Source organism: Rattus norvegicus, chromosome 7 (assembly GCF_036323735.1).
Source record: "Rattus norvegicus strain BN/NHsdMcwi chromosome 7, GRCr8, whole genome shotgun sequence".
In the NCBI taxonomy this organism is placed as follows: domain Eukaryota; kingdom Metazoa; phylum Chordata; class Mammalia; order Rodentia; family Muridae; genus Rattus; species Rattus norvegicus.
The window spans coordinates 72,324,886-72,350,645 of record NC_086025.1 but is presented as its reverse complement, the minus strand read 5'-3'; the positions used below and the strand labels follow the sequence as shown (position 1 = coordinate 72,350,645).

At 36.6% G+C, this 25,760-nt stretch overlaps 1 protein-coding gene and 1 pseudogene across 48 annotated transcripts in view; one reads left to right on the top strand and one right to left on the bottom strand.

Moving 5' to 3' along the window:
* Rims2 (regulating synaptic membrane exocytosis 2) overlaps nucleotides 1-25,760 on the bottom strand; it is a 511,056-nt gene that overhangs the window by 293,414 nt on the left and 191,882 nt on the right. For 2 of the 48 annotated variants that reach the window (XM_006241598.5, XM_039078293.2), the window contains exon 1: nucleotides 10,488-11,871. In XM_006241598.5, coding sequence (XP_006241660.1) covers nucleotides 10,488-10,609 — 122 coding nt within the window. In that variant the 5' untranslated portion in view covers nucleotides 10,610-11,871. 48 annotated transcript variants of the gene reach the window in all.
* On the top strand, nucleotides 367-764 carry LOC103692901 (non-histone chromosomal protein HMG-17 pseudogene; annotated as a pseudogene).

Here is a 25,760-nt window from a genome sequence, read left to right as displayed (position 1 = left end):
TCATAGGAAAGGATATGGAGACAAAGTTTGGAGCAGAAACTGAAGGATCAGCCATTCTGAGCCTGCCCCACCTGGGTATACAGCCACCAAAACTGGATAATATTGATGAAGCCAAGAAGTGCATGCTGACAGGAGCCTGCTATAGCTGTCTCCTGAGAGGCTCAGCCAGAGCATGACAAAGGAAAATGCTAGCAGACAACCATTGAACTGAGTCCCCGTTGGAGGAGTTAGAGAAAGAATTGAAGGAGCTAAGGGGCTTGGAACCCCATAAGAACAACAATGCCAGAGCAGTGTGAAGAAGCAGCGAGGATGACCCCTGGATGGACCAAACCCGCGCCGCTGTAAACCTGTGCTCAGCGCTGACGTCCCCTGCCGCCGCCATGTCCAAAAAGAAAGGCTGAAGGGGATGCTAAAGGAGACAAAGCCAAGGTGAAGGACTAGCCACAGAGGAGATCTGCAAGGTTGTCTGCTAAACCTGCTCCTCCAAAGCCAGAGCCCAAGCCTAAAGAGGCCCTGCAAAGAAGGGAGAGAAGGTTCCCAAGGGGAAGAAGGGGAAGGCGGGTGCCGGTAAGGATGCAAACAAGCCTGCAGAAAACGGGGATGCCAACACACACCAGGCACAGAAAGCGGACGGTGCTGGAGATGCCAAGGGATGTGTGTGCAGTTTTGATAACTGTGTACTTCTGGTGACTGTACAGTTTGAAATACTATTTTTATCAAGCTTTATAAAAATGCAGAATTTTGTTTTACTTTTGTTTTTTTAACTATATTGTTAGCACAAGGAACACTTCGTTGTTGCGGGGGAGGATCATGTGTCACCAAGCTGAATTGAGGACAGAAAACCTCTTTCCCTGATAATTTCAAAAGGTTCCTCTTGGCTTCCAGGAGAGACATCCTGGTCTTGCGTAGGTGGCCACCAAGGCAAAAAAAGGCCTTGTGGTCTGGGGAAACTCTAAATTCATTTCTATATCCTGTTCCCTCCCCCTGTATCATCAACACAGACTTAATTCCCTTAAAACCAGAGACCTGTTGGAGCCTCGCCCCCAAAATTGGTCTTCTAGTCTATTGGGCGATGTGGACTTTGCAGTGACTTTGCGTGTTCTCGGAAGATCGCTGGTTCCTTTTATAAAAGATTGTGGATCTTCAGATTGATTCTGCCATGTTCAGTTCCTGACAGTCAGGGTTGGCTTGTGGAAAGTTGTTAAACAGCTTCCTTAATGTGAAATGTCAACCCTCACTCTAAGCTACTTCCCTTTCAAAGCACTGAACGAAGACTTCATTGGGTTCTATAGTGGATTTCTGGTTTTGGTAGTCTATACAAGAAGGGAATTTGGAAGTTCTTGTATATTGTTGACTGTCTGCCCATGTCCAGCCTGAAATACCATGATTGTTTATGAAAAGTATCTTTAATAAAGCTGGTTACAGTTAAAAAAAAAGAACAACAATGCCAACGAACCAGAGCTCCCAGAGACTAAACCACTACCCAAAGAGTACACATGGACCGACCCATGGCTCCAGCTGCATATGTAGCAGAGGATGGCCTTATTGGGCACCAATGGGAGGAGAAGCCCTTGGTTCTGCCAAAGCTGAACCCCCCAGTGCAGGGAATTGTCGAGGAGGGGCGAAGGGAGGTGGTTGGGGAGGGGGAACACTCTCATAGAAGAACGGAAGGGGGATGGGATAGGGGACTTAGGGCCAGGAAACCGGGAAAGGGAATAACATTTGAAATGTAAATAAAAAATATCCAATAAAAATTATTAAAAAGGGGAAAAAAGGGTATTGGGGAAAAAAAAGGAAGCTGGGTGGCAGTGGTGCACACCTTTAATCCCAGCACTCAGGAGTGAGAGGCAGGTAGATCTCTGTGAGTTTGAGGCTACCCTAATCTACAAAGAGAGTTCCAGGACATCCAGGGCTACAAGGATAAACCTTGTATTGAAAAATAAAAATGAATGAATGAATGAATGAATGAATGAATAAAATAAATAAATGAAAAAATAAATACATACATACAACTAGGTCAACAAAAACTAAACAGAGGCATTCATCTGAAAAAATTACATACATCTGTAAGATAATCTACAAAAGTTCTAAAACACAAGTAGCTAGACGTTCAGAGGAAGATAAAAAACAAAAATGAAAAACCAAAAGTCAAAGATAAAGGTTGCATAGTAGCCAAATAAACATCAAATGAGAGGAAAGAAATATATTCACAATGCAAACACTGTAAGCACAACAAAAGCCATGTATAAGTATGTCAAAATAAAGCTACCTCAAACAAGAGACTAAGAACAAATTTTGGAAACAGTCATGAAAAAACATTGAATAAAAAAAATAACAAAGTGACACTTCTGTTCATCAGAAACTATGAAAACCACTTACCCAACAGACCCTAAATTTGAAAATAAAATATCTGGCCACACAACATCATATTTATATTTTAATCAAATCCTCAAATATATTTAAAATCATACGTAGGGGTTTTAGTATTTAGTTATTCTGACTTGACAATTTTAGATACTCATTGTATTACCTGGTAGAAGTCAATTCATGGTATTAATGTTGTAAGCAAATCCTCAAAAATATTTAAAGTCAAACGTAGGGACACTACCACTAATGCAAACTTTTCAACACTTTGGTTGTAAGATAGGGAAAAAGTAAATATTGACCAAGAACTAAAAGTGGTCTCCATAAGCCTCAAATGATTTTATGTACAAAACATAACCAATCTACAAAACTGTTACAACTCAAAAGTGAATTTTATGAGGCCAACAGATACAAGACTATTTAAGAACAATACTGGAAACATAACAATACCTGATTTAAAATTATGTTACAGAGTCTTAGTAAGAACTCAGATTTGTGCATGGCCTGGCACAAAAACAGATAAAAGACAGAAATAAACCCACACAGCTAGAACGACCTTGGTTTTCAATAAAGCTGCCCAAACTACACAAAATAAATAAAACCATTTCAACAAATGATAACAGGAAACTAGATGCCTACATGTAAAATAATAAAACTAGATGCCTACCTTCAGTGGAGACTGAAATTTATTCAAAATGTTCAATGGCAGAATGTTGGCTGAATCAGTTCTGTGCTTGCCTCTGTGGGATGCAGATGCAGGAGGAGGCCAGAGGCCCAGCCATGGTAGTCAAATTACAGTCCAAGTTCAAAGAGAGATTCTATCTTACAACTGAGGAAGAAACTCAGCATCAACTCTGGCCTCCACGTGAACACACTCACGCACAATAGACACACACAATACCCTAAAAGTATAACTATTCAAGAACACTTCAAGGAATAGTCTTTGAAAGAATGTCAATATACTATATAGATACTTGCACATATAAGTTCGCCATGCACAATTCAAATAGCCAACGTGTAGAATCTGCCTACATGGCTGTCATGAAATGAATAAAGGAAGAAAACATGGTGTGGATGACAGTTTATTAGGTAAAACACTTGCCACTCAAACCTGAGGGCCTGACTCTGCATCCCGGTAACCCACACAAAAGCAGTATGTCTATAATCTCAGCGCTCCTACTGTGAGATGGGAAGCAGAAACCAGAGAATTCTGGGAAGTTCACAGGACAGCTACCCCGGATATATTGTAACAAACAATGAAAGACAGTGTCTCAAACAAGGTGGAAGAAACAACATCCAAGGTTTTCCTGACCTCCTAAGGCATGCTGCCTCCTCTGTGCAACCATGTTCACACACAAAGGAGTGCATGCACGCTTATTTTAATGATTACATAATGAAATGAAAACATGGTATAGCTCTACAATGGTATTTTATTTCATCTGAAAGAATGAAAATATAGTATTTTCATGGAAATCCATGGAATTAGATGGGTTGGGGTATCATGTTAATCAAACTAACCCAGTCTCAGGAAAAATATTAGATTTACGATATATGGATACATAGGACATGAAAGCGGACAAGCTGTAGGGAGAGGTGTGAACAGCCATGGAAGGCAGGGTGTTGGAGGGACTATGAGTTACGAACAGACGTGCATGTGTTTCAAGTTGTGAGAAGAATAAAGGTGCAGGCCATACCGCCTGACTCTCAGTTGAAGAAAGATCAAAGAGCTACATAAAACACGCAGGTAAGGGGGCTGGGGATTTAGCTCAGTGGTAGAGCGCTTACCTAGGAAGCGCAAGGCCCTGGGTTCGGTCCCCAGCTCCGAAAAAAAGAACCAAAAAAAAAAAAAAAACACGCAGGTAAACCAAAAGACCACAAGAGGTAGTTGAGAAATAGAACCGCATGTATACAGTTTCATTTCCTATATGTTGGCTCTACTCAAAGCAATCCAATAGGAGGCGGGGCCTTAAGTCTTTTCAACAGCCTACAGGAGGACACTTGACTATACATCTGGAAAAACCTTCATCTCCCCTCACCCCTCATGTTATAGAAACAAAAGTCCATGGGTCATCTAATCTGAGAATCTAAAATTCAATCTAATAAAAGATAAACAATGTAGTTTTTTTACTTAGGATTTGGCAAATATTTTTAAATAGCCCACAGAAAATAGAAACTGAGAAAAGGGAGGGCATATAACCCACAAAGAAGCACAAGTGAACAATATGCACAGAGAAGGTTGCTCACATGGTTAGTCAATAGGCAAATTAAATCCCATTAAAATGGCCAAGCTTAGCCTAACTATATCATGAAGGACTCTGTCCTTCAAAGTCAAAATAGTAAAAACTATACCCTGTTGAATAACATGTGTTATTATTGCCCAGTAAGTTAGAAGCATTCTGTGGTTTGAATGTGGAATGTCCCCCACAGACTTCAGTCTTTGAACACTTGGTCCCCAGCTGACAGGGGTGTTTGTGAAATCTCTAAGTGATGTACTCATGCTGGGAGAGATACTTGACCAGGGAGAGCTGAGACTTTGTAGACTGGCCTGGTCTCTTGTCTCTTCCTCAACTGTCCAATTGCAGACACAAGATGATCTGGAAGCTTCTGTTCTTGTCACCATTCCTTCCTCACCATGATAGACCATATAACCATTGGAACTATGATCCGAGTAAACCCTTCTGCTAAGTGGCTTTTGTCAAAGTATTCTTATCACAGAAATGTTTAAAGTAATTAAGACAGCATGTGAAACTACAGAAACTCAAACATTGTCAGCGGCCATTTTATAAAGTGGTCTATCATTATAAAGCTAACTATATAATTGCTGGACAGTCTAAAAATTTCCAATTTTAGAAATTCATAAACGTATCTGACTAAAGATGTGTGTAAGAGCTTGGTATGTTCATGAAATGGAATGGTATGTAGCAATGAAGGGAAATATGAGCATGTAATACACACAATCTTTAATGACTATTACATAAAGTGTGGCCTTTATAACATATGTTTGTTTTACTTACTGTAGTAAGCGCATACCTACCCATAGGTAGCAGTGCCTAAGCAAGAACAGAAGTCAACATTACCCAAACATAAAGCTACAATACGCAGTAGAAAGTCTGGGACAAATCTATCTTTATTTAAACATGGAACTTCTCTCTGCCATGTTCTGCTGATTACATCTCTAACATTTCAAAGGCATACAAACGATGAAGTTTAAATGAATGTAAGTGAATCTGATGCTTGACTTTGCTCAGGAGTACTGTGAGAGTGGTGGACTAGGAAAGTTTCAAGTTGTATTTCTTATTCCTAGCATAACTCTCACGCCTCGATTCTAGAGCAGAGATTGTCTGGGTTCCACTTCTAAAGAAAGTGTCCTCTCTGCAAACATTTAGCCTTGGCAGTGCTGGGCAGAAGTAAAGTGTGCTCACATGTGGAGCACTGCAACTGTGAGCTCCCACAAGAAACATTCCCCCATGTCTTAGGAACACAGAGAATTCCTCAAACTCTCAAATCAAAATTCAAACTGTATATGCCTTCAAGGACTGACTTTCCTGAGGGTATAAACTTCTGTGAGTAATTCACATCAGATAGGTAGACAGCTAGGAGGACCCCAGGAGACATAAACGGGTGCTTTACTTACTACATGACAAACAGCATCAACGCTGGAAACATTATTAATAATTAGCTTAAATCATATGAAAAGTGGACAAAAAATTATCATTAGTATTAACTTATCAATTGTCACCAAAAGTAGTTGCTTTTTAAAAGTTAGTTCATTGAAAAAAAACCACTTATATACAACCATTATGAATACAAGCATCTATGTTAATTATGGTAAACAATCAAGAACCATAATAAATGTTCCAGTAAAAATGTCAGTGATAATGCATATCTGCATCAAACTGTTTTCTGAGACATCAAACACAAATATTGTAAAGATAACCATCCATGATGATAATACTGACTACATATATACTTACTAAAGTTCGAATATAAGCATAAATTGTGTCAACTGACATGTACTCAATGCAGTATATGCTGTAATAGAGAAACAGTTTGTAGAATCCAAACCTATCTCATTTTGCTTTCAAAGCCAGGATCACAAAAAGTAACAACTAGATTTCTTGATGAATTTAATCCTTTATGCTTCCTAATATAGACAGTCCAGGAAATACATCCCCAAAGTGAGAAAGTGTTCTGATGTAATCATGCCAAACTCAAACGCTGCACACGTGTGCAGCCTGCATTATTGAGCTCTGAGAGCTGCTCCCTCATTATCAGAGTGATCATTGATGTGTAGGCATGAATAACAAGTGCCTGTGCCAAAATTTATGAACACAAATTAGTGGTTTCATAATAAACCCAAGCAAGAGTAAATGGTCTGTAAAGGATTAGGTACTTCTGACCAAAAGAACTGCCACTCTAAATAAATATTTATTCTGTAAATCATGCTTTCTGTATAAAATATTGATGTTTAGAATTATTGTAAGGTTTCAATAAAAATAACACTTTTGCATTAGGTAAGTTTAGGATTTATAAGTCATTTCTGAAGAGCAGTGGTCCTATTATTTACTAAGAAATCAACACTTTAGAGAGGGAAAAGTAGCACTCAAATCAATCAAGGAAGGACATTAGGCATAAGCTAGAACTACTCCAGGCAAACTAGACTATGAAGTTCCTGGACTTAACATCAGAAATGCAACAAAGATGGTGTCCTTACCTCTAAGAAGTATTTTTACTCTTAGCTTTAAGAATGAAATTCTGCATATCCCATTGTACACATGTATGAGAAAGAGAAAAATATTTATAGTATAGTTTCTGAAAAAATTCCAGTTTTATTGTGCCCCTATGTAGTCAGATGGAACAACAATCTGTCACACAATTTAAAGACCAAGAAATAATTGCTTTTAAAGGAAAATACAGATTTCTTCAACGTATGACAGTGTAAAAACCAACAAAGAGAAAAATGGACAGACTATTACATATACTCTTACAAACAAGCCATTGTTATTGTGTTCATGTAAATGCTGCCCAATGCAATTGTACATTCAATGTGATGCCCTCTGCATAGACAGTTTCTAGAGTCCAGACATATTTAACCTGGTTTGCAAAGCCAGGATCACAAAAATTACAAATTAGATTTCATGATGAATTCAGTACTTGAGGACTTGTTTACTGGTGATACAGGTTTACTGGTAATTACCTGTATGTCCTGGCTAAATAATTTAATTTGAGGGAAAATGAGCTTACAGTGAGAAGAGTTGGAAAGAAGAATTTAAAGTGGCATTTCATTAAAACCCATCAGATGGGTTTATTAGGATCCAGGCACTTTCTGTTTTCACCACTTGGTCATCATGCTCACGTAAGCTGCAGAAGAACAGAGTGCATCCTTCCACCTCCTTTATGTTCTAAAAGGGCACTGAAGGACCATATAGAAGGGAAAACAAGCTGACAACTTTCAGCCTGAAGCAATAGTCAGACTGTGTGGTCTCCAAACAAAACTACTGTAAATAACCTAATAATTTTCATTACTACATACCTACTGTTCATAAGTTAATAAAAATAGTTTAGTAATCCACATTAACCTCTAGTTCTAAGACTTATGTTGTACACAATATTATTGATATACATAAAATCTTTCCTTCTTTGATAAGTTACAAGTAGCAATGTTTTTAGGGCACATGAAAAGATTTTCAACTTTTAACCTTTTATTGCTAATAAGACCTAGAAATCAACTACCCTGACACCAAAAACCTGAAAAAAAAGTTCAATTAAACACTTGAAAATATGATTGATTACCTAAGAAAGGCCTTAATTTCAAAACTGCTTAGGGTACCCTTTTAATAATGGATTTTTCCATATTTGATGAACAGTATTCTAGTAATTTATCCTAAAAGGCTACTCAGAATAAGATTACATAGCCAAATCTACCATGCTATTTTCCTGTCACTGCTGACGATATCCAACATCTCAGGATAAATACTGACTATTCCATCCAACTGATCTAAATAAGAAATTATTACTACTCACATAACAAGCAAAACTGAGGTAAATTATGTAACTGAGTCTCCAACCACTGGCATCCAGACCAGGGGAAGACTCACTGTGAGACTGCACCTTTCAGTGACAGTTCAGCTCCGCCTTCTATGAAGTTTTTGAAGAATGAAATTTTCATAATACATGTGTTTTGGTTTTGCTTCAACATTAACTGTTGTCCAGGCACTGGTATTCTTTTATAAGAGAATTTTAAGCACACACACACACACACACACACACACACACACACACACACACACACACACACACAAAACCCTTCAATGATCCATTTATCTTATCTGAACACAAAATATAACTAAAAAATTTCAATGTGTTAACATAATTTGGGAAATCGTAGACTTATTTTACATTCTCCATACTTCTAAAATAACAGCTCAAATGCTTTTGATCACAAAAATAAATCAAGTTCTTGATTATTTCTGAAGATTAGTAGAGCAATTTGTAAAATAATGCCACATGCTCCTTTTAAGAATAAAAATTAAGAACATATAAATACATGATTTGTTTTCTAAAGCAGAATAAATTCATTATTAGTATTTTCAGAGAAAATTAAGCAAGATTGGTTTGTAGAAACACTAGAAATTTCAATAGATTAATTATACCAAAACAAAATACCACAATTTAATAAGAGCATTAAAATTATAAACATGTCAACAACAAAACAAACTTGAGGCTAGGGCAATGACAGAGCCCCAGGGATGCAGTGCCAGCACTCACTTAAACCTGTGCCTCACTACGCTACTGTCACATAGCTTCTACAGTGAGCATGTACTGAGGCACCCAGCAACTCTTGATATCAAAAACAAAAATAAAAACAAAAAGAAAAAAGTATATAAGAGGAGTACTCATTTATAAACCCTAGCAGCTTGATTGTATATATAAAGTCTTAAAATATAAAGAGCCTACTGTAGAATACTCCAGCATTTCATATAGTGTCACACCTTAGATTAGACTAAAAGTTAAAAAAAATGAAAAAATAGTCCATTCAATGAAAAAAAAAACTCCATATACAAAGAAAAGGTCATAAGTGTATTTGCCACCAAGAAAAGAAAAATCTTAAATGGTAACAAATGTAAGGGCCTCCCTGTGACGGCCACACTAAGATGCATATTGTATAATGAGGGTCTTTTGATCTCTACAATAGGCTACCTCACAGTACACAGAGATCCTAAGGGGAGTAGACCAACAAAACCTTTCAGTCTTCTAAGCACTATTAGTCTCTTGCCAGTTTCTAGAAAATTTTAGGGCATTACTATACTATCAGAATATCTGTCTCAGCCCTTCCCCATGTATATTTTGCTTAAATGAGGTGTTATGTTTTTTTATTTTGGAATAAAACAGGAAAGATTCTCAAAAACTGAACAACTTAAATGAAGAAAGAATCCAGTATTAAAACTGCATTTTAAAGCTCTCTTTGGGAAGATACCTCGGTGAGTGTAAGCCAAACAAATCATCCAGAACATATGTTCATAACTGAACAACCTTCACGACAGAAAAGAGATCAGTTGAAAGAGCAGTAGAAATATATAATAAAGAATCCTCCCAAAAGTAGCCGACCTAAAACAAAGCACTGCCTGCAGTTCCACAGCACAGCTTATTTAAGAGTGATTATTGATCTGCCCTGCATAGAGAAATGTCTTAGCCATGAAATCCTCTTCCGCATGTTTTACAAGAGCATGCATGATTACTAATTCACATTTTCCAACAAATCACACATGATTATACAGTCTACGCTTACATATGCAGTGCAGTCACTACTGTGACTGCAGGGAAAACATTTACCAGGCATTTTAAGTTCATCATTGTATTTATTAGGAAAGAGAGCGTGAAATAGCCTGGTATCTGTGCTGTGTTTCAGAGGTCAATCTGCTTACATTTATAAGCTTTAAAGGCCTTAAAAATAAGAGATTTTCCTTCTTAAAATCAAATGTAGAAAGCTATGTAAAATGCTGTATTTCATTTTAAAAAGAGCACCCATATATTACTAATATATCAAGGCAAACAATGTCATAGACACAAGACTACTGCTCTGAAAATAATATTAGAAAAAAATATAGTTTAGCTTTACTTACCTTGCATTGTTCAGCGTTTGTCCAAAAAGCTCATTCTGTAAAATATTTGGTGGGGATGAAAAAACCCCATGGAAATGAGATAAAACAGAATTGCAGACCTGGCGCAACGTCTCAAATTGCATTTTCCTTCTTTTTATCCTCTCTTATTTTTCCTTACCACCTGTCTTTAAAAGTCATCTATTTGCAGACACCATCAAATAAAAACATGCCAATCAAGTTCCATATTTCTCCTGAGCTCTGTAAAAACTGTGCTTGAATGAGCAGAGGTTGATAGTTAATTGTACAGTCATTCTTCTAATTCAGTCGTAGAAGATTCAGTACTCGCAGCTTTCGGCTTTCTCCTGACTGTAGCAAGAATTCTAAACAGCAGCAAGCTTTCTGGGCATTCCCTGCTGAAGTGTGAGGCTGGGCTGCTTTCATGTACTCTACTCATATCTCTCTAAGCCTATTAAAAACACGCGATGAATATATGCTGTCGTCAGGACTTTCTGCACATCTGGCTGCCAGCAATAAAAATCTCACAAGTAATAGAGATTTTCCTTCTTAAAATCAAATGTAGAAAGCTATGGGACAAGGTATCTTCTCAATGCTGTACTGGGAAAGAAGAGGAATTGGGCATTTTCCCAGCCTCTTTCTCTTTTGAAAAATGAATGACTCCAGCCACAGAATGTATCTCTTCGAGCTACTGCATAGGACCAAAACACTAAAAATAAGTGCTCTGTTCTCCTTTCAGAATCACGAAGAAATAAAAATATGACAGACAACAGGCTTCTACCACCTACATCTTTAGCCCTGTACTTCTACGGCGCAACACATTTAGACACTGTGCACTTGGTCATATTAATTTCTTATTTAACATGTCTGAAACAATTTCTAGAGAGAAATGAATAATGTTCATTCTGGAATCTTTCTAAAGGTTATATATGGTGACTATATAGTGGGTTATGTAATTATAGAAAAATATTTTAACCATCTCAATGCATAAAATCTTTCCCATAAATTAAAAATAATCAGAGATATTTTATCACTCATTCTTAATTAATTTCAGTCACAGTATTCACAGCATTTTGATTAATGGCTATTTCCTGAAGGAAGGTTCCAACCATTATCTGAGAATACTCCCTCTCAGCCTCCAGTCTGTGACTGTGTCAGATAAAATACTGGTTTTCTAGCTATGGTCATCTTTCTAGATGTTCAGTTATTGGCTTGACCTAGACTAACAGTGCCCTTATTCTGATGTCATTGTTTCTCATTTTATGACTGACCATCAATTTATCAAACACACACACATGTGCATTCATAACGTATATTTTCAGTTTGTAAGAGGCTTATAATATTTTTATTATCTGTAAAAATTATACATATTTGCTCCTCAACCATTTTACAGAGGACAGAAGCTGGGGCTTTGGTGACTACACAGATTATTCAAAAGTGTTTGAAATGACAGTCTTCCCTTTCTCCATTTTATGCCCCCCCCCCTGATTTTCTATATATTTGCACAGTCACTAGCATGTATACAAAACTTACTATAAACAAGCCACTCTCTACTGATGAGCAGAAAACTTCCTCCCAGTGGCATAACCACAGATATTTAAGTAAATGAATTTTAAATAGCAGGAATTTAGGTATGTTTATTCCATTCGTGTCAAAGCAGGAGAAACCCAACAAGCTTTGTGTTTTAGGCCTCTGATCATAACTTGATAATTTTCATGTTAAAATGGTCAATTTTTCACAATACAATCATATATTTCTAAGATTCTTACTTTTGACTTAGTTTCATAGTTAACAATAGTTATGATAAAAATCTAACTGTTCTTGTATATAGGTTTAAATTTTTGTAACTAATCAAAGCCCTTTTGTAACAAGTCTGTTACTTTATGTGACTAGAACAAAACATGTTTTGTTGTCTAAAATTTTTTTCTTCTGTGTCTCAAAACTGGATTAAAAGGGAGGTCACAGTGAGTGTTGCCAGACTGGCCTAAGCATCAGCGTTACTACTGATATGCGCCTTAGATGACTCCTTGGATGAAGCAAAAACACATCAAATGCCTTCCTCAGAGACCTGTTTTATACTCTACTCATACAGCACAATACTACTGACTCTCTTAAACCTGTTTTCTCTTCTTTCCTCAGTCTTCCTCTAACCCTAGCTCCTCATCACTGTCAAAGCTCAAAGGAAGTCTTCTGGTTAGACAGCATCCTCCGCTGTGCATTCTCCTTATAACCTCCCTTTCCCTTGACAGTCCTTAAGAAAGTAAATCAGTATAGGTACATGGAAAAAATCTGTATTCCCAACTCTATGAAATTATGTCTTGCATTCTGTTTTAGTCATTTAGCACAGTGCCCAGTACAGATTTAGTGTTCAATAAACATTTGTTGAATAGATAACCACATTTTATTAATTGTTAAATTATTAAATAGATCTTTTAGTAACATCTGTAGATGGGATAGAAAAATCACTGAAAAGCTTGATTTGCTGGTGTATCTAGGTCCATTTGTTTGCTTACCACATGGTATTACATCAAATCATAAACTCCATAAATAGAATTACTAATGTTTGTAAACAAAAACATTCAATTCAATGGACTGTGTAACTGGTTATGGCCTCAAGCACTGTAAAGAATGTTAAAGATGTGTTCTGTATTCTTGTTATAGTGCAAGTTAACAAGCATTGGGACAACAGAAAGCACAGACTCTATAGTCAGAGTGGAGTTTAAGCACTAGCTGAACCTTTATTAGCTATAATACTCCAGGATGTTCATTTCATATATTTAATATGTGGTTATTTTTAAGTCAAAACTAGCATTCTCATTCATCTCCTAGAGTCATTATTGAATTAAAATATGTAATGTACATAACTACTTTATACACTCTATCACACACTGCATTTAGAAATCCCACTATAAACAACATACAAAAGTGATTACTGATTAAAGAACTTAACAATTATATATGGGGTATAATTTTTATCATATTTGTTCATCAAAAATATAGTTTTTTCATGACAGTGGCAGTGGTAGGTCATACATATAATTTTCCTTTTCCAAAAACCTTAAGTAAGAAATGCCTTAGAGCTAAGAACAGAGCCTTATTCATACCCTGTCTTGTATACATGAACGTTAGCCTTTGACAGTCGTGAGGAGGAAGCTTTAGTTTCTCTTTGACTATTCTACTACGATCTTTAGTAACTCACTGCAAAAGCCAGGGTCAGTAAGAGTTCCAGTAGACTCAGATGTGCTTAGAAACATTGGAAAGCAAAGGCAATGTAAGGAAAGAAGACACATAAAAATGCCTTTCAACACCTGAAGCTTAATCCACAGGGAATTAAAGTAAATGCCAAAAAATGAAAATGATGGATTTTCACCTATTAAATAGGCAAAGTATTAAGCAGGTGCTCATAAAATGGGTAATAATCTAACATACTTCTTGGTAGGAGCCTACATTGATATAATGTTTTTGAGAAATATTTAGTGATAACTATCAAAGACTTCAAAAATGTTCAAAACATAAAGGAAAGCAGAATAAAAGTCAAAATATTAATATTACCAGAGGATCTGTAAGAAAATGTAAACTTGCAACAGTTTGTACAAACAACCCTATAATCACAAGATAATTACTAACCCTTAAGAATGGGTCCATACTGTATGCTTAACAATGCTCAAGTAAATCATATACAACCTTACTAATTTCCTTCTGTTTAGCTATACGTACCCATCAGCAATAGTCTTCATTTTCAACAGCGAAATTCTGAAATCCTATAGCAATGTAAGTTAATTGTTACCATGAAACATCTAAATGAGAAAACCTAACTTTATCTTCAAAAATATCAGAAGTACAAACTCATGGTCACCTGTCAGTTTCCTTTACCTAATGGATGCTAGTTAAATATTAGCAAAAATAACAAACTCAAAATAAAAGAGTCAAAATTTGGGAAGTTTCTTACCTGATAAGAAACACAAGTTTCCTCCCTGATTAAGACACGATTAGATTTGTTATTTTAAAGTTATGCACATTTAGTGTTAGTTTCTTTTCTTAACATGTGTGTACAGTTACCACTGTGAGCTCACAGAAGAGAACTTGAAGGATTCAGTCCTCTCCCCTGACTATGTGGGTCCAGTGATGACTCTGAGTCATCAAGTTGGGTGCAAGCATCCTTTCCACTGAGCCATGCCATCACATCAGCTCTACTACTTTGCCTTTCTTAGACAGGATCTCATTCCAAAACTAAGACTAACCTCATAACCTTGCAGCCCAGGCTGCCCTGAAACATGGCATGTTGGCTTACCTCCCAAGTAGAGAATAATAGAATGACACATAACATCTAGCTCACTTTTAATTTTTAAGAGTAACAAAGTAGGGCCAATGTGATGGCCCAAAGACAAAAGGCACTTTCTGCAAAGCCTGACAACCCGAGTTCAATTGTCTTCTGACCTTCATTCAAAAACCACGGCATGCACACATATGTACTCACACATGAAAACACACACACATACAAACACATAAAAATAATGAAATATAAATAAAAGTACCGAAGTGTTTCTATTGAAATACTTTTACATGAAAATAACTAAACTTGCATCTAAACATAGCTGAAGATTATGGAAATTCTGATGACACAAATATGTGAAGTCGTGACAAAATTCTTAAAATATACAGCTCTGTGCATACAGTCTCATCCACATATATTATATCCATATTACTCAATGGATGTATATTAACATTACAACTACATCAATTTCCTACTACTTTAGTCTTGTTCCACTGACTATCTTAAGTGTCCAAGAAAGGAAAACAGATACCAGAAAACATCTTTAAAATTCTATCCTTACAGTTTGCAAATAAATATCGTCTGTTAGAAATACTTCCCTAAGCAAAGATCACAGAACAATACATAAGAAACATTAGGCATAGCATTCCTAATAAGTGGGAGGGGATAACAGGCATTTAAAACATATCATTTCTCCTATGCTTCAATTTAGGGTGAACTAGGAAATATATTCAGGGATCAAAAGAAAGGTTAGACCTAAATACACAAATTCAAATCTCAAAACAACTACAACATTTCTACTCACAAAATTATGATAAAGGGGCTGAAATAACAGCTCAGTGAGAAAAGCACTTGATAGGCAAAGGTGAAGACTGAACCCACATAAAAGTCAGATATCTGGTCACATCTGTATCCCAGAACACGGACGCACAAGACAGGGAATCCCAGGAGCAAGCTGGCTAGCCAAAGTGGCAAGTTCCATACTCAATGAGAGGCACTGCGTCAAATGTGAAGAGCAATGTAGGAAGATACCCTATGTTAATATGGGATGTCCACACACATGAATATGGATACATACACACATACACACACATACGCTAAAAATTAAATTTAGCAAAGTGGATAATTAATTTAAATTTTTGTAGATACCCAGTTGCTTTCTGATATAAGGTTAGTTTACACACTTCTCTACGTTCGTATATACTACTCTCCAAAGCTTCAGAACACACTCATAATTTAAAAAACCTCTATCACCCAACTCAGAGAGCAAAGAGAAAGCAAATCCAATCCATCATGCAGGCATAAAGACACAGTGTCACGATCCTCTCTCAGGCTCCTCCTCCTTGCCAGGAGAAATGAAGGCTGATCCTGCTGTGTTTTGGCTCAGACACATTTTGAGAGGAGCCTTGAATCTGGCAGCAACAGGAACATATTTTTTTTCACAGAATGCAAGAATCCAGCTACTGAGTCCAACCAAATTTCACCTCCCAAGCGAGTGCATTCAAAATGTTACCTAGAGAATCTACGTAAAGGACAAAGATGAGTATTTCAGAAACAGTTATTATGTACGTCCAATGTTAGAACTGTTGCTCCGTACAAAATTTACAAGGAATCCATTAGCAACAGCAACATAATCCCAGAATCCATCTGAACATGAATCAGATCCAATTCAATGGCTTGAGTTACATTTTCCAAAAACCACAATATAAGTGATGTTTACAGCCTTGGGATTCCAAGAACTCCACTGAGCTTGCAAAGTAATTTCCAAAGGCACGTTCACCAGCTCATAATTTCTAAGCTTACCTAGATTCTTCAGGAAATACTACTGACTGAAATTTGTTATGTGAAAATAATAACATTTCAGCAAAATATGAGACCAATGATAACTCTAATAATATTAGCTTAAAGAGTCCTATCCATAACGACTTTTGTGCAATTTTTCTCCATTTGTTACACTACAAAAAAAATATGGAGGTTCTTTTCCCCCACAGGTAATTTTATTACATAAGTTCAAATTTCGTTTCAGCCACAAGATTGGCTACCAAGAAATGTGTCTTAAAACTCCGCAATGTACTTTTACCCTTGTCATTTATATGTGTCATTATATATTTCAATATGCAGAAAGGGTAGCCAAAAGCTTGCCTCTGAGTGAGGGCAAATGAGAAACAGAACTTAACTGTTTCCATTGTCCACAGTGTGTTTTTATGTTATTCTTCCTGTCCACTGTTTTAGTCTGCCTGCCTACAAAGCCCCAGTGGCCAACACAAAACTACAATAATTATCACTAAGAAAGTTAAACGTGAAGACAATGTTTAAGGTGATAGAAATGGGCTATTTTCTCACCTATTTCAAAACAGACAGGAGCACTGGAACAGTTTCTAAAGAGAGCTCTTCTTAGAGTCAGTCATATCAAGTAAAGGCTCAATCAATTGCTATAAATTCTACCTTGATGTTTGTAAAAGTATTCAAGCAGAGGACATTAAAGATTCACCTAATAGAAGACTGTATTACACACAAAAATTAAATTGATTTATCAAGTGTCTTTAAACTTTATGTTATGAGTCTAAGGACAAATATCTAAACTGTAGTTTGCAGTGAATTTGAAAGAAAGCCAAGAAGAGGTACATGGTAGGGCTGTGAAGGAGGAAAGAAAAAGGGGAAATGATATATTATATGATAATCTCAAAAATAAAAGTAGATACCAATAAAAACTTAAATTATAAGCTGAACCAAAAGACATTTTACTTCCATCCTACTACAATTACAAAAGTAATGATACCAAATTAATGTCTAATGTCCCAGCATCTTAATCCCCAGATGTAGTTTGTCAAACTACAGTTCCTTGACAAATGACCTCCTGTAAATGTAGAAGAATCGGGTTTATCTTATGGGCCTCCACAACTCTCTCATTGAGTTAAATGATCACAACTATTGTTAGCGTAGGACGCTGAGTCCTTCGTCCTTTGAATGCTATGCTCAGTATAAAAGATACTTGAAGATGCAGCCCCAACATTTCCCAGGCAAAGGTGCTGAATTTCAATGTTAAATGATTCAAACTGTTGTGCTGTACAAAATATTCAAAGGCTAAATCACTGCTCAAAAAATCATTCAGTCATCAGAAGTGTGTCTATGAAGTATTACCTGAAATTTCCTGGTTATTTTCTATATCCTACAGAGCATACAAGGAAGAAAATAGGTGGAAAGAAAGAGAAAGGAATTGTGTAAAGAGGGTCGGATACTATTCTAGTACTCATGCATTTGAACCTCTAGTCTAAGTGATATTATGTCTCAAAGAGGAATTTGATAGAGAGAGAATTTGTAGCATTAATCTGAAATAGTTTGGACTTTAAGAGCAGATGAAGTTCTCCTGAGCTAAGTTCTATTCAATATAAGAAGCACAGAGTAGTGAAGTGGCAAACTTGCAAAGTGTAGAACAGCACTATCACAGGTACAGTGCACTGCGTATGCAAAGGCCAAGCAAGGGCATCAGGAAAGGAATCAGCAACACAGAAGGGCCAGTCCAGAAAAGGCTGAGTAGCTGAAGAGGAAACAAGAGACACATCTTACAAGACTGAAGAGTGGGTGAGGATTTTGGTTTTCAATCAGCTAACAGCTCAGCGTTATCCTGTACAACAGCACTGTGTCAGTACATGTTTGAAGCCCTCATGGTTATAATCAAGCAGACTTTTAAGCATGAGCAAGAAGCACAAAAGAAGAAACAGGCCATAAATTATCAAAATGTTATCTTATTATGTGAAGGAAAGGGACACCAATTAGAAAGTTAGCATAATAATCCAAGCAAGATATTAGTTAGACTGGATAAAAGCCATAATAGTAAGATAAAGAAAAAAAGAGCACTACCAATGGAGAAGCTGAACCAACAGCACTCGGACATGAGCCCCAGGAGTGAGAAGTGGTGTGCAAAGGTCAAGAGGGTCAAAATCGCTCTCGGGTTTATTTCTTAAGTAACCAGACAATCAGTCTTACAATTTGCTGAGACAGAATACTAAATGAGGAGCAGCTTAGGGGAAGAGAAGGAGGAGATGTTGACTTGGATTTGAAGCATATGCACAATCATTTAATACTTTAAAAGGTAGATCGCTTAGTAATCAATATGCCAATCCAGAAGTGAGTTATCTGCCAAAGAGGTAACTTTAGGAAACTTCAGCATGTTAGTAAGCAGATGAGATAACCCAAAAAAAGAAAATTCAAAATAAGATATAAAAGAGGCCTGAGAAAAGCACCAAGAATCGGTGAGGTAGCTAAGCAGGTAAAGGCCCCTAACTGCAAAGCTTATGAGTAGAGTTCAGTCCTAGGACAAGTGATAGAAGGAGAGGCGTGACTCTCCTAGGCTCTCCTCTGAATTCCACATGTGTACATGTGTGAGCCCACTCAATAATGCATATATACAAGGAAATACATTTTTTTCAAGATAAAGCCACCAAGCAACTAAGTTCTAAATTAAAAGAGCAAGTGAAGAACTCTGGAAGAAGACCTAGAAGCCAGGAAAATTCAGTATTTGTAAGAGAATATGATTAACAATGTGTTATATTCTTCCATTCTGAATTTGAAGAACCATAGCCTTTTGATCAAAACAATTCTCCTAAAAATAGTTCTTTTGACCTAAATTCATTCACCGCATGTGATCCAGATCTTGCTTTGAAAATGGCCTAAGGGGGTTGGGGATTTAGCTCAGTGGTAGAGCGCTTGCCTAGGAAGCGCAAGGCCCTGGGTTCGGTCCCCAGCTCCGAAAAAAAAAGAAAAGAAAAAAAATGGCCTAAGAACAGACACCTTAGTGTCACAGTTCCTCCTTTCTTACCTCAGCTTAAACTAGGCAGGCAAAATCTTTGTTCAACCCAAACAGACCTTCTAAAAATAAGGCTGTAGAAGCCTACTATCCAATTCATCAACTTAAAACTTACACTTCATCTGTCCTGCGGAAAGAACAGAAACAGAGATTTATCAGAATCCCGCTAATTATGAATCAGGCTACTTATGTCCTAACTCCAAAAACACAGAAGGAAAGTATTCTATTGAGTCTATTACCCACTAAATTTCACAGCTAATATACTTTTTCTTACCAAGTCCATCTGCATTGACTCTATTCCTCAATCATTTCTGATTTTCAAAGAACCTCTCTCGTATTCAATGTTTCTTCCAAACACTATCTTATTTTCGGTTCATCTTCATAGCATAGTTTCTGGAGATTGATAGCCACTGCAACTACTTCCTCATTTCACATTCTTTTCTGAGTTAAATGATCAAAACTATTGTTAGCATTTCATGAGATTGCTCTTAGCAATAACTGCTATGTTGCAAAATTCAACAAACAATTCTTACTTCTGTGCTCAATATGACTTGCCACAGTATTAGATGCTAATACTATGTTCTTGACAAGAAGCTACTTTTATTCTTCATTCTTCATAAATATCATTGGAACTCCCTCTTCCTTAAAGACAACTGTTTTGCTTACTGTCTTTAGTTAGCTTTCATTCCTATCCTACATCTCTAAATGCCCTATTGTGGCTACATTGTATATTCAGCTGCAGGCTCCCACTAGGTAACTTGGATCCCATAAATACAATAATAATCTGTATTTCCTGTCTTTTGCCTTGTCTTCTAAAATTTCAGACTCATTTAATCACTTGTCAATTTTGCATACAAAAATTCTTGATTTTCCTTACCTAAACCTGCTTCCTCCCCATTTTTCATGTATTAGAACTAAACCATGACTTTTCTAGGTGCTATCCTTGATATTCTTTGTTTCATACTATGCCATATACATCCAAATTATCAGATTTTACAAATTCAACCTTCAAAGCACAAGTGTTTCCATCTCAATACTAATTCGATCTACGGAAGTCCGTGTTAAGGGTGTGATACTTCTTTTGTATATATTGGCACTTAGAACCTTTCATACAAGAGAATGACCATATTTTTAAAATATACAAGTAGTATGTTTCTTCTGTGCTCAATATCTACAGTTGTATACACAGATACTAAACTACCCTATTTTGTAAAGAGAACATGAGATGTGTTGTTTTATACAAGGGTATTTTGGTTTTGTTGTGGGTTTTTGGATGTGTTTGGTTTTCTGATTCTGTTTTGGTTTGCAAGCGGTTTATGGCAATGGTGGAACAGGCTTCCTGAAAATAGCTCTTCTGGCTTGAGTCTACTCATTCCACACCAATCAATCCGTACTTGAACACAATCTGAGAACAGACATTTTTGACTTTTGCAAACCCTTCTTTCCCTTCTGAAAAAGTAAGCAATCACCCTCTGTTCAACTAAAACAGAGCTTCTGCCCTGTGACCATGGGAACAAACGTCCTCACACAGACCGCCTCCATCCCTCACATCTTCCAGCATCAACTATAGAATCCCTCCACTCAACTAAAGTTTATTCTGGAGTGTTTAGGTGGCCCCAGAATTTATAAAAGATAAGGCATTGTAAAAATATAAGTAAAACACTAATTTAGGCCTTTGTCATAACCATAACTCCCAAACCTCATAATTTTCTAAAGAAATAAAACAGTAAAGTACCAATCTTATATCAAGGCTTTCTTCAACTGTGTCAAATAAACCACATGCATTTTACAGACACATGTATGTACATCACAGAAATGAAAGTTGTTTTGCATCAAACATTGACTCACTATATTCTGTAGAACTACCATTCTGCTTATATAAAAAGCTGTGATACACTTTTTCTAAAGATATAAATAAAAATTTGTTAAGTCTGCTTTATCAAGGCAAATTTTTGTGACTATTTTTTAAGTTGTATATATAAAAAACTCAGAATTAAAAAAATAATGAGGAAAATAATATTTAAGAAATGAACAAAAAATTCTACATGGAATTATATTTTAAAAGAAGGAAATGAAAAGAAACCAATGAAAGGGGCTGCTGCATCAGTAGGGAGGGAGCTGACACTACTGTTTAATTTTCCAGCTCAGGCACTGTGTAATTAGGTAAGCACACTGAGAACCACTCCACAGATAACCTTCAAACCACCCTGAAAGACTTTCATCCCACAGAGTTTCAAGTCAGACCTCAAATCTCCCCAACTGTATCACATAATAGGCAACTACTGGATATCTATCTCAGAAAGAAAGAAAAACAGTAACTGTGGGCAACAATAAGTTTGGTTCTTTATACTGTTTATTTTTACTATCTTATTGTGAAGAAAACTGGAGTCTTCAAAGTTACTAAGGAAATCTATACAATCCTACTTTAATTTTGGCATCCAAATCTTAAGGCAAGAGCAATCGGATATATACTAAGCTCATTATGTATTAAATATTAGTATGTACAAGACAAATGTTTTTATTATGGCACAAAATTCATGTCACAAGTTGATAAACTTAATTCCTGAATTACTGAAGGATTAAATATTTGAAATAAGGAAATATATTTTTATTTGGTTTTGGTACCAACACTCTGCACTTTTGTTTGTTTTAACTCTGAAGAGGACACACCAGCAAGAACCCTGAAAGACCACTGTTGTCCTCAATACTAGATGAAGAAAGCCTATTGGTTGCTTCCTTGGTTTTGTCCTTCCTGCCCTTAATCTTGCCAACTGGTTCATCTTAGGCTTGTCTCTGGACATGGGCTAAGTGCTGAGGAAATTACTGGAAGTTCCTTTTGTTTACTTCATTCACTATTCTTTACTCAGGACTCTACACTGGCCTTAAGTCAGCATGACAGCCTGACTTAGTTGTAGCCATTCTCCTTATATCCCTGACTCCTATCAGGACTGCTTTCCTGAATGAACTGGAAGAGACAATGTAACAAAGCATGAATGAGGGACCCTGCAAGTTAGTATACAGCATTAAAGGATTCTCCCAACAAACATATAAATATCAGTTAAGAACACATGGTCATTAGGGGAAAAATTCAAGTAGAGGACCCCTTAGGGGATAGAATGACCCTTTCACAGGGGTCATATATCAGATACTTACATTACCGTTCATAACAGTAGCAAAATTACAGTTAAGAGGTAATGACAAAAATAATTTTATGGTTGGGATAATCATAACATGAGAAACTGTACTAAAGGGTCATATCACTAAAAAGGGTGAAAACCACTGTACCAAAGGAACATGGTTAGAAAATGACTCCTAATGACATACTCATGCATCAGTACATCACAGTAAGCCCTTGTCAAGAAGCTTCTTCTTGCAGTTGAGAGTAATTAACAAAGAGACCCAAAACTAGACAACGTACAAAGAGGGGGAGACTTTAAACCACACAGCTCCTATTACACCTCTCCCAATGCTCAGAGATTTATGTAGAAAAGATCAATGCTTAAGAGTCAGAGGTGTGGATGACTCCAAGGAGATGGTGTCTTTACAGGGCTGATACACATATGAATGAACTCGCATAGACTGTGACATATGACAGTACAAACAAGACCTGCACAACTTCATACCAGAAAAAAATCCGAATATGGAAAAAAGGATGTGAACACAGAGCTCCTTCGCATGAAGCTATTTGCAGTTTAACCTGGTGTAACAATTGAGGGAATCGGTGTCTTCCGCACTTCATAATGGAGCAATATATAATGGAGCCAGCACAATACAGACTCCACGCTTTTTGCTTTGGTAATTCTTTGTCTTACTGGTTTTTGCTTTTTGCCTTTTTCTGTCATATGGTTTGTTTGATTTGATTTTTGGTTTTTAGTTTTGCTTTTTGAGAGAGAGAGACAGTGGGGAAAGAGAGAGAGGGAGAGAGAGACAACTGGAGTTGGGTGAGTAGTGAAGTAGAGACTATTTGAAAGAGGTTGTGATTGAGGGAAGAGTATGATCAAAATGCATGAAAGGAAAACACATTAAAATTTATTATAGTAATTAACTTTTATATTTTATAAGCAGAAAAGACCTTAGTAATTCAAGTCACACATTAGAGTTCAAATTGAATGGTCTCAAAAATGACCACTTTGGTATTAACATACAATTTTCTCAGCACTAGCTAGATGAAAGAGTGCTACTAGTTATAAAAACCATCATTTGAGTAACAAATTACCCTCATTTCAATGTCTTTCTATCTTTATTTTCCTTTGCCTCTAATTTTATTAAGGCATTTTCCTTAATATTATTAATATCAAAATTATATTTTGCAAGTGAATATTTGATGCTTTAAAAAATCTTGTTAAAATGAAAATTAAGACACTATCAAGAAAAACAAAATAGGGGTCAAGGACACCAGGAGAACACAGCCCACAGGCACCAACTAAGTAGGGATCATGGTGGTTCATGGGGACTGAGCAGCAATCACAGAGCCTGCATGGGTCTACACTAGGTTCTGTGCGTATGTGCCATGGTTGTTCTTGTATGAATCCTAACAGTGGGGGTGGAGTTGTCTCTGACTCTTTAGTCTGCTCTTGGGACCCTTTTCCTCCTGCAGGTTTGTCTCACCCAGCCTTGATATGAGAGTTTGTACCTTCATCTTACTGTATCTTGTTACACCATGTTCATTGGATATCCCTGACAGCCTGCTCTTTTCTGAAGAGAAACAGGAGCCGTGGCTCTAAGGGAAAGGGAAGATTACAGGGGAGACTGGAAGGAGAGGAGGAAGGGAAAACTGTGGTCAGGATGTACTAGAAACAAAAATAAAACTAAAAAATTAAATAAAAATCAAGCCTGAGATAATTAAATGTCACCGAGAAAATGGTTGTCAACTATAATTTTGTTTAACTGAAAACTTCAAAAGGGCATGCATGGTCCTGTCAAGGCACAGTCGTAAAATAAATAACAGCCTCCCTGGACTTTGAATAGAACAACAACATCATCAGACAGGGTGAGGAGGGAGAGGGAGAGAGAAACAGACAGAGACAGAGGCAGAGAGAAAAGAAAATCTCTGTAAGACGAAAGAAGGTGATCCTGATCGGACGTCTCTACAAAAGTCAACAATAACCAACTTCAGGCAGAGGTTTACAGAGGGATGATCCAGGACATTAGCAAATGCACCAACAGATAAGAAAGTGAACTGAAAGAATAGAATAAATGTCTGAGATAGAAGTGAACATAGAATGTAGTAAAGAGCAAACCATCTTATTTAGTATCTGTGGAAATACTAGGAAACTACTGAATTCAAAAAATAGCATGCATATTAGGAAAGTACTATATCACTAAGCTATATACCCCCAGCCCTCCCCATAGTTCTATAAATCTTGTCTCCTGATAACTCTTCCCAAGTTATCCCATTGGTCCCAAAACTTAAAATCCACCTACTTCAGCTAATTACGGGCAAGTATCCTGATTATCATTTAAGAAAAATATGTCCAAATGATGAGCAGGTCCTCATCCAGCTACTACACCTGATGTAAAAGCCAAACTGTAAGAAAAAAATAAGTAACCTGAATAAGTTAAATGCTTAAAAATTATAGGAAAAAACTACTGCTACATGAAGTTTTGAAACACATTAAAGATAAAATATTACTTGGTAGCTTGTCTTATAAGGCCAGTATCCCTCTTATGACAAAGTCAGTGATTATATAAGGAAAGAAAAACATATACCAATATCTCTTACAAGTTTAAATATTTTAATTCTCTAATGCTAGTAAATCAGAGACAAAAATCATAAACAGACTATCACCATCAAAACAGAAAGTATTCAACAATGCAAGGTTAGTACAGCACGCGAAAATGATCGCATAACTCAGCAGACTAAAGAAGAAGTACATTGCCATTTTAAGAGAAGCAGAAAATCATCTGTCAAAGCTCCACAGGCATTCATTACTAAACTGAGAAAACTAGTAATAAAATTTCCTCAAAAGAGTAGAGTGCATTTATGAGGACAATCTATAGCTAACATCATATTTGAGTAGAATATTCATAGATTTGCATGACAGTGTGAAACTAAGCAAAAACATCACTTTTGCCATTTCTACTCAATGATGTAATGAAGACATTGGGTGATAAACATGGAACTGATAGGGAAAAAAACAAGAGGACAAGGACCAGCACAGGGGCTCAGGGAGTGAAGAGGAGCACTATGAAAGGGATA